We start from the raw sequence: 9,905 nt of genomic DNA on the forward strand, positions 1-9,905 counted from the left end.
AGTTATTCCATTCATCGGCTGAAATAATCTCGGCATACTTCATTGGCCGTTCTCCTTCAACAAATTTTCCTTCCTCATCCTTGAGAAATTTGTTGCACAAAAAGGATCGAAATCCTCGGAGTCTTTTTCCGGCCAATTGAATACAATATTTTTGCCGGCTTTCATCGATGTGAAAGGATCTCTAAAAAACATACAAATGGAGTGTGTTATTATAAAGTAATATTATAACAATATATGGTTAACAAATAGTCAACAAAAAACATATAACAATATATGGTAAGTACCTTTATCTCCGACCATATTTTTTCCTTGCCAACCTTCAAGTCCGGACTTCTCCAATTATCACATGTAATCGGAATATGTTGGCGAACAAGGAAACCAATGTAACTTGCCAACATTGAACCGTTAGGCTCAATTAGTTGGTCTTCAGCACTCCAATGTACTTCAAATTTTACACCCTTGTCTCTTGCACGAATGATTGACTTCATAACAGTCAATCCTCGTTTGATTTCTTTTTCAACATTATTACGTGATTCATTCGCGGCATTGGTATCGTCTTGGTTAGCCATTTTATCTGTAATATAGAAATGATTCAATAAGACCCAAGTAAGACAATGATTCAATACGTGAACACATTCATATACCTTCCATTTCTCTCATGTTACAACAATCTAAACTCTTTTTTTTTATCATTATTGAATACAAACTCACACACACCTACTGCATGCAAAAGACCAATGCAAACTTATGGTGTTTGGAACATGAACAAACTTGTATCCATAATCATCAAACTTCCAAAAACAAGCTCAAACACACTTCAAATATATCAGTTTTCAATCAGAAATAAAAAACTCAGTTTGCCCTAAACAACATTAATCAACATAATGCACAAAATGAAAAACTAAGTTTAGAAAATGCCATAATCAAACACATGAAGAAAGTGAACGGTAACGATGGAGAAGAGAAATACCTTAAAGGTGACGGTAACGATGGAGAAGAAAGTGAACAGTGACGGTGGAAGAGGATAACGCAGTGAACGTGAACGGTGAGGGAGGGAGAACGAACGGCGACGATGACGGTGAGGGAGGGAGAACGAACGATGAACGGTGAGGGAGTAATCGCAGTAGAGAGTAATCGCAGTTGAGAGAAAACGAAATAGCTTATAGAGAGGGAAAATAAAGAGACATGCAGTATATGTTATATTTTTAATGTTTACTAAAGGGGACCTTAGAGGGCGCTTTTTTAAAAAAAGCGCCCTCTAAAGGGGGCCTAAGAGGGCGCTTCTGAAAGCGCTCTCTAAGGCTTTCCAAAAGCGCCTTCTAAACTGGAAATGTACATGGACTTAGAGAGCGCTTTTTCAAAAGCGCCCTCTAAGGGTAACCTTAGAGGGCGCTTTCACAAAAACGCCCTCTATTGTTGTCCCTCCATTTTTTTTTTGGCTTCACTTTAGAGGGCGCTTTGTTACAAAAGCGCCCTCTAAAGGGGGTCTAAGAGGGCGCTTCTAAAAGCGCTCTCTAAGGCTTTCCAAAAGCGCGTTATAAACTGGAAATGTACATGGACATAGAGAGCGCTTTTTTAGAAGCGCCCTCTAAGGTTACCCTTAGAGGGCGCTTTCAATAAAGCGTCCTCTATTGGTGTCCCTTCATTTCCTCATTATTTTTTCGCTTCACTTTAGAGGGCGCTTTGTTACAAAAGCGCCCTCTAAAGTGCGCTGTCTATTCAAGTTGTTCGCTCCTTATTTTTTCTCTTCACTTTAGAGTGCGCTTTTGTAATAAAGCGCCCTTTATAAAGGGGACATTAGAGGGCGCTTGTGGAAAAAAAGCGCCCTCTAAAGGGGGCCTAAGAGGGCGCTTACGAAAGCGCTCTCTAAGGCTTTCCAGAAGCGCTTTATAAGCTGGAAATGCACGTGGACTTATAACAGCGCTTTATTAAAAGCGCCCTCTAAGGGTAACCTTAGAGGGCGCTTTCTAAAAAGCTCCATGTATTGTTGTCCCTCTATCTCCTCCTTATTTTTTCGTTTCACCTTAGAGGGCGCTTGTGGAAACAAAGCGCCCTCTAAAGGGGGCCTAAGAGGGCGCTTATGAAAGCGCTCTCTAAGGCTTTCCAGAAGCGCTTTATAAGCTGGAAATGCACATGGACTTATAACAGCGCTTTATTAAAAGCGCCCTCTAAGGGTAACCTTAGAGGGCGTTTCTAAAAAGCGCCATGTATTGTTGTCCCTCTATCTCCTCCTTATTTTTTCGCTTCACCTTAGAGGGCGCTTTGTTACAAAAGCGCTCTCTATAGTGCGCTGTCTATTGCTCCTTATTTTTCGCTTCACTTTAAAGAGCGCTTTTGTAGTAAAGCGCCCTCTAAGGTGCGCTGTCTATTCCAGTTTTTGGCGTAGTGTCATCAAAAGTCTTATGTAATGTTAGTCATATTCAATCTATGCTCTCATGTTTTCCATTTGTTCCCATGTTATAGAATTTTGAGTCTCGTGTGTTTGATTGTGTTACATTTATTCTTGTTCCTAAAAAATATCACAACAAGTTGGATCCTCGTGCCATCGTATATATCTTTTTGGATTATGCACCAAACAAAAAAGGAAGTGTTATCATCCTCTTAGTCAGAAAAAAATTGTCTCCAAAAATGTTACCTTTCATAAAAATGTCCATACTTCACTCGTCCTCGGTCTCAATGAAAGAACATAAATGAATTATAGTATGAATTCCTTATTCCTTGTCCTAGTCTTCCTAGGGAATATATCCATGTTCTCACTTCTGAACCTGACTCTATAAGTGTTTATGATTCTCCAATGGTTAAGCCTAGACTAGAGTTTATAATTACTCTTAGTCCTCTCATTCCTCTATTTTGTAGGAATCAGTGTCTTTAACACCAACTATGGTATATAAGAGAAGAAGTAAACATGTCCCTCTCTAGAAACAAATTCAATTTTCCGAATCTGAGGTGAGTACTAAAAATGGTTCTTCTTTTGGTGATTCTTATATTTCTAATAATTGTGATACTGGCCCAAATGATTTACTTATTGATTTAAGAAGGATAAAATATCATGTCCCTCTCTTTATATATAGATATCCTATTTCTAAACTTATCTCTTCTAAGATACTCTCTTTATAGTATCAGGGTTATATAAAAATTGGATTCAATCTATGGACGAGGAAATGAAAACACTTGAAAAAAATAGGACTTGGGAGATTGATGAGAGACAAAGAGGTAGAAAGTCAGTTGGTTGCAAATAAATCTATATTGTGAAACACAAATCAGATGACACTTTTGATCGTTATAATGTCAGACTAGTGACAAAAGGGTATACTGAAACATATAGAATTTATTATGAAGGAACATTTGCTCTAGTGACAAAGATGACAATTGTTCATATATTATATCTTTTGTTGATCACTCTGGGTGGGCACTATAACAATTTGATGTAAAAAATGTTTTCTTACGTGGAAATTTAGAGGAAGATGAGGTGTATGGAGATTCCATCTGATTTTGGTCATACAAGTGGAACCAACAATCAGTTCTAATTGAAAAATGCATTATATGGATTAAAGTAATTTCCTTGGACTTGATTTGGAAGATTCATAAAGGACATGGTATGTTTGGGCCTTAAGCAAAGTTAAGGAAACCACACTTTGTTTTACAAACATTCACAAGAAAAAAAATTAATTGTACTTCTTGTTTATGTTGATGATATTATTGTTACAAGTGATGATTTGATTGAGAGACGGTTAATCAAAGAAAAGTTATCAATAAGTTTGAGATGAAAGATTTTGACATACTCAAATATTTATTGGGAATTGAGGTAGCCTACTCAAAACAATGCATTTTTATCTCTCTCTGAGAAAACATGTGCCTGATCTTTTGCAGGAAACGGAAAAACTTGGATGCAAAACCAACAAGTGTTTCTATTGAGTAAAATCATGGGATAAGTCCGAGGAGGAAAGTATCAAAGTTAACAAGAGTCCGTATAAGATATTAGTGGAAAAATTGATTCACTTCACACATACTAGGTCATATTTGAAATATAAAGTTAATGTGGTCAGCCAATTTATGCATGATTCAAGGGAGAGACACTTGCAAAATGTAGAATGTGCTCTACAATATCTCAGTGAATAATAGAAGATCCATCTCAGGATATTATGCATTCTTGTGTGGAAACCTAGTTGCTTTAAGGAGTAGGAAATAAAGTATAGTTACTCGATCAAGCTGAAGCATAATTTAGAGTTATGGCACAAGGAATTTGCAAATTATTATGAATGAAACAAGAGTTAGTACAATTGAAGATGCGGTGTGAAGACCTTATGATGTTGTTTTACAATAATAAATCAACCATAAGTATTGCACACGATCCTATTTAGTATGACAAGTCAAAACAAATTGAGATTGACCATCATTTTCATCAAAGAGAAATTGAATAGTTGATTGATAACTACAACAGATGTGTTAACACAAGATTTACCAACCAAATGATTCAATACGTTAAGAATGATTGATATTCATTCTCCAACTTGAAGAGAAATGTTATAAATATTAAATATAAATAGCAATTATTATATTAGTCTCAAACTCACTGAGCAAAGTCTATTAAAGTTATTTTTCTCTATATTTAAGTAATATTTTATTTCAAAATTATAATTGCATTTTTGAATATTTCAAAACCTTATTTTATTTAGGGTTTAGGTTCTTATAGAACTACAATTTTGATCAATCTTGTTGTTTATCATTTCTTAAGTTTCTGAGATAGGAAAACTTGGAAATTTAAGGACTGAATTAGCTAGCAAGTAGCTTTACAATAAAGATTAACGATGTGCAAGTAGTACATAATAATGTAATAGATGTAGTAATTATTTCATGTATTCATTATACTACATGCAGTGAGCAAGTAACTGCTGTTGAATGGGGACAGATACAAGTAAAAACTTCTCATAAAGAAGCATTTAACAAATCACTAGACAATAATACAACCAAAACTTTATACGTGGAATGCAAGAAACTACCCTTCACCCCTCTTACACCTATTTATAATTCAATATCATATATTATACTATATTTTTGGATGAAAAAAACTAGCGCCATATCTTAACTTATTCCCCATAACATACAAAGAATATTACATTACAAGCCTTTGTTAACAAACCAAACAAGTTCTATCGTTGGAACCCTTTAGCGACCACAGGGATCCTCACTTTATGCCCTCTGCTTCCTTTCAGTAAAACCTCTCCAAAACTATAACTTCCTGTCACCGAGCGAGACGTCAGTGTCACTGTGAACTGACGTGACGCGCCTGCGTTGACAGTCATTGCAGGAGGGTTTACTTCAATGGCAACTGCTGGTTCCATTCTAGCTGTGATCACGTAGGTTTCTTCCTCGGCGACATTGGTTACGGTGCGGTGGACATCTTGAGTTCCGACAAGATGGGAAATTGTGATGGATGGAGTGTTTAAATTGGATGGTTTGCCCATAGTACTGTTGCAAGGAACATGAGTGTAGTTCCTTATCTCGTGGACATCGATACCGGGTGTTGTGCATAAGAAGCCTAGATAATCCTCGTATCCTGCAAAATGAATAACCAAATTAATGAGATAAAGTACTTATTCGTGTATTGTTATAGACATTCTAAGAACGAGAAAGTGTTTATTCAGTGAAGAAGAAATGAAACCTGCGTCAAAGATAAGGCCGGGATCCAACGCAGCTGTTGGATCAACATGTCCACTCCCATAATCAAAAGGTGTAGCTTTGACAAATTTAATAGCTTCTGTTTCAGAAGTTTGTTGTGCTAGAAGAGGATTCCCTGCTCTGTCTAGAGTTGTTGATGTTGTCATCAGCGCTGATTTAATCGCGGCAGGGCTCCAATGTGGATGCTTCTGCTTTATAAGAGCAGCAATTCCAGCTATATGTGGTGCAGACATGCTAGTTCCAGATATCATCGCAAATCCTTCACCTGCACAAGCAAATAATTGCTTAAATGTTTCACGCAACAACTACAATGAAGTTACAACTTAGTGAAGCTATTACTTACCAACGTAATTTGCCTCATCGGTTCCATTTGGACTCCAAGCAGCCCAAATCAATGAACCGGGAGCTAATATATCTGGTTTGAGAAGATCTGCCTCGGAGAAGCTGAAGTCCTTTATATTTGGCCCTCTAGCAGAGAATAATGCCACCTGCGGCGCAGACTTATGTAGAATAGGCATCAAACCATCACCGATTTTACCTAAACCTTTGAAGCTCTTCACCCGTCCGGTCCAGTCTCTTGGTGTCGAGATATTATAATAGTCTATAAGTTTCTGAAAATATAAAGATTTTCAGTACAAAATTATAGTGCATAAAAACAATGGTAGCTAAGATAAGTAGGTGATTATGGAATTATGAGCTAAGAAAAAACAGATTAAGCTTTTGTGATATTCAATCAACCAATGCATAAATATACCGGTAAGGATGAACCTGAGTACCTTTGAATTGCTGACATCTGAGATAAGAATCCCGGGAAGGCCGACAGGGACAGGATCAAATTTAGCTCCAGGGGAAACATTTTCAACACAGAGAACAAATCCAGCTGCGCCAAGGGACTTTGCTGTTTCTGATACTTTCTTGATAGATGAAGTACCAACAACAAAGTTGAAAGAATATCCACAAAGAAGAATATTTCCCTCGATCAATTTCTTGTTAAAAACTTCCGGTCTCTGGCAATCTGTGGGGCTGTACTTCATAACCGAAGAATCTAGCAGCACATCGTTTGCAGCAACCAATGTGTAGGTTTGGTTTAAATGTGTAGAAGCTGTACAACAAGCCATTATGCATATTATAGAAAGATAAAATAGTGACATGAAAATATGTATATAAACTATATTGGAAGAAACATAGTAGGAAGTTGGAAAACTTACGGGATAACCCGACTCCAGCTAAGATATTTCCATTTCCAAGCGTTAAATGGTTTTTGTATCTACGATCATCAATTGCAGCTGCTACAGATGCTATCCATGGACTATATGAAACCATTGTCTTGGGGAAAGGACCGCCATTTCCAGCAGCCTGTGCGACAAATACACCAGCTTTCACAGCTCCAAGAAGTGTTGCATCAAATGGGTTCAAAAATGTAGTTTTGGCGGCTGCTGGAGGACTGTTTGGTCCAACTGAAAGACTGAGTATATCCACTCCATCATATACAGCCTGTTGATTCTCAAATTTCAAAAATTAGAAATTTTGAGGTAGAATACCAATAACGAAAACAATGAGATTGCGTGAATATATCATATACTTGCATACCTGATCAATCGCAGCAACTACATCTGCAACAAACCCACCAAAGAGTCTATAGAGTGCCTTGTATACAGCAATCCTGAACATAAATGCGCCAAATGTATAATGCAACAGAAAGGTCTGTAGTTCCGAATTATTTATCAATCGGGGGTATAATTTCTCACCTCGCTCGAGGAGCCATGCCGCTTGCTTTCCCAAATTCATGGCCATGCATCCTCACAGGAATTCCATTATTTCCTGCTGCAATAGAAGCTGTATGACTGCAGAAGAAGGAAAATAGGAGGATTGTTAAAATTTTACCGAATTGGAAGATATAGCTTTAAGCATGAGCTCTCATGCATGCTAATACTATCCATCTCAAATGCTTAGAATATAAGATGGAAGACTGCTTTTACTTTAAAGTTCTTTTTGGATAAACAGTTTAATTGAGTGCTTATGTATAAGCAACCTTTATAACAAAATATCAAATAAAGCCAAATTCTTTTCATATAAACTATCAGAGACTTCACAGAAATAAGTTAAAAACAGCTCATAGACATGTCACAAGTTGTTTCCATAAGCTCTTTCAAACAGTCTCACAAGCGCTTATGCCAGTAGATTAGCTCAAATAAGTCCAACAAACAGGCTCTAAGTTCTAATGACTTGCACTAACCTGCCATGTCCATCCCCATCTAAAGGAGAAGCAAAATCAATTGAAGGATTGAATGATCCAGAAGCTATTGCAGCTTGTGCGAAATGTTGTGCTCCAACAATCTTCCCATTGCAAAAACTTCTTTTAGTATCTGGATCAACTTCACATTTTCCTCTATACCTAGGAACTGGCTCATACGGTTCAGTATTATGAGTTGCAAAACTCGGGTGATGAGGAAAAATCCCCGAGTCCACAAATCCAATCACAATATCTTCTCCAGCTCTATCAAAGCCGCCTCCAGTCGGCCATACCCCAGTAGGAAGCCCTAAAAATTGCGGCGTATGTGTTGTAAGTCTCTTCACTTTCCAGTCCCTATCAACCGATTTCACTCCGGGAGCACGTCGTAGAGTTTCTGCCTACTAATATAAGACGACACCATAAGGAAATTAGATTGAAGAAACAAATTCAAATCACACAATAGTTAAAGCATAACTAACAACAGAAGACTTCACCTGTTCCGGGGAAATATGAACAGCAAACCCGTTTATAAGATGTCGATAACTATAGAGTTTCTTGTAAGTCCCTTGCTCAAACAACATCCCTAGAAGCATATCATGTCGTTTCTCAAGATGACGCCCGTATGAAGTAACTAATTCACTGGAAACAAGTTCAAAAATAGTATAAAAGTTAAGTTACCACATTTGCCAAAATCCATTTCTTGATTCATAATATACTAAAACAGAAGAAAAAAAAACACATTAATTCTATGTACATAAAAGAACTTAGGTGATGATTCTAACACTATTTTCCCCAACAACAAAACCCACCTCAATCAACTCAATCATGAATTGAATAAGCTTCTTCAAAAATCGATTAACATGTTCTTATAGTGTCTAAATTTACACAGAAACCAAGTACCTGGCAGTATCAATCTTCTCATCAGATTCCACCGCAGTAGCTTCAAATTCATCAATACCACCAGTATAACTTATAATAGGTTCACCTTCAACAGTAACTATGTAAATCTCACCTTTCACATAAACCAGAAAAGCTACTAGAACAATCAACAACACAAACCCAAACTCCAACAATCTCATTTTTCACCAATTGATCACCAAATCCAGTAGCTTCCAAGATCTGTTCCACTTTCCAAATCAAACAACTTCATTAAAAAAAAAAAACAATTAAGTAAAGGTGGTTCACTTCAATATCTAAAAAAAACTGAAGCAACCCATTTGAAAAACTAGCATAAAGTAACAAACTTTACCAATATTATCCACTGAGTTGGATCCAAGTGGCAAGGTGTTTGTTTTTCAGTCAGAAGTACTGAAAGCAGAAAAAACAAAAACGAAAACGAAAAATGAAGCTATAAAGCAATACTAGAAAGGAAGCAAAGAATCGTAGTGAAGAAGAAAAGCAGAAAGATGGTGTAAAAGAGAAAAGTGAACTAACACATTGATTCACTCACATTAGAGTGATCAAAGATCTAACGGCCATGGTTAAACCAGAAAGCCATGGTAGTGAGTGAAGAACAAGTAGTAGAGAGAGAAAGAGAGAGGAGAGAGAGAGAGGTTTTAATTTAGCATTATGATTGTTGATAATGAATCTTGATGCAATCTTGGTTTTGTTTTTCTTGTATAAGTTTTACTGTAATGATTAATTGAATTGAATTACTACTATTATGGTTGGTTTTGAGTAAAATAATTATATTCTTTTTTTCATGTTAAACTTTTAGGATTATTTTTCTGGTTCGTTTGTTCAGAGTTTTATCAGTAAAATAAAAAAAGGTGGGAAGGGAAACATTTGCGCGCAGGCTGTCAGAGAGAGAGAGGGTGAGTTGAAAGACGATAATGCCCTTTATGTTATGTGTCGACAACGCGTTTCCGAAATTTCAGGGACTGGGAAAAAGGGAACTAATTTCTTATCATTAGAATCATTACTCTTATTATTAATAGGAGTAGCTACCTAGTAGAGTAAAACTGTTGAAATTTATAACAATGGCAGCTTTTTA

At 36.7% G+C, this 9,905-nt stretch overlaps 1 protein-coding gene across 8 annotated transcripts; it reads right to left on the reverse strand.

The window, feature by feature from the left end:
* Window positions 1-4,824: 4,824 nt before the first annotated feature.
* Window positions 4,825-9,674, reverse strand: LOC127138580 (subtilisin-like protease SBT2.5). Of its 8 annotated transcripts, none has more exons than XM_051065059.1 (12): window positions 9,363-9,663; window positions 9,162-9,220; window positions 8,813-9,031; window positions 8,407-8,551; window positions 7,916-8,310; window positions 7,428-7,523; window positions 7,270-7,342; window positions 6,888-7,173; window positions 6,456-6,781; window positions 6,023-6,290; window positions 5,663-5,944; window positions 4,825-5,557 (listed from the first exon to the last, which is right to left on the reverse strand). In XM_051065059.1, the coding sequence occupies exons 3-12, from the start codon at window positions 8,989-8,991 to the stop codon at window positions 5,151-5,153; spliced, it is 2,457 nt and encodes an 818-aa protein (XP_050921016.1). In that variant the 5' UTR covers window positions 8,992-9,031; window positions 9,162-9,220; window positions 9,363-9,663; the 3' UTR covers window positions 4,825-5,150. The 8 variants fall into 8 exon arrangements, with proteins under 8 accessions (XP_050921016.1, XP_050921017.1, XP_050921013.1 ...); XM_051065060.1 differs by having other exon boundaries at window positions 8,813-9,039; XM_051065056.1 differs by having other exon boundaries at window positions 8,813-9,056.
* Between the last annotated feature and the right edge of the window lie 231 nt (window positions 9,675-9,905).

This window comes from Lathyrus oleraceus, chromosome 4, assembly GCF_024323335.1.
Source record: "Lathyrus oleraceus cultivar Zhongwan6 chromosome 4, CAAS_Psat_ZW6_1.0, whole genome shotgun sequence".
Classification (NCBI taxonomy): Eukaryota; Viridiplantae; Streptophyta; class Magnoliopsida; order Fabales; family Fabaceae; genus Lathyrus; species Lathyrus oleraceus.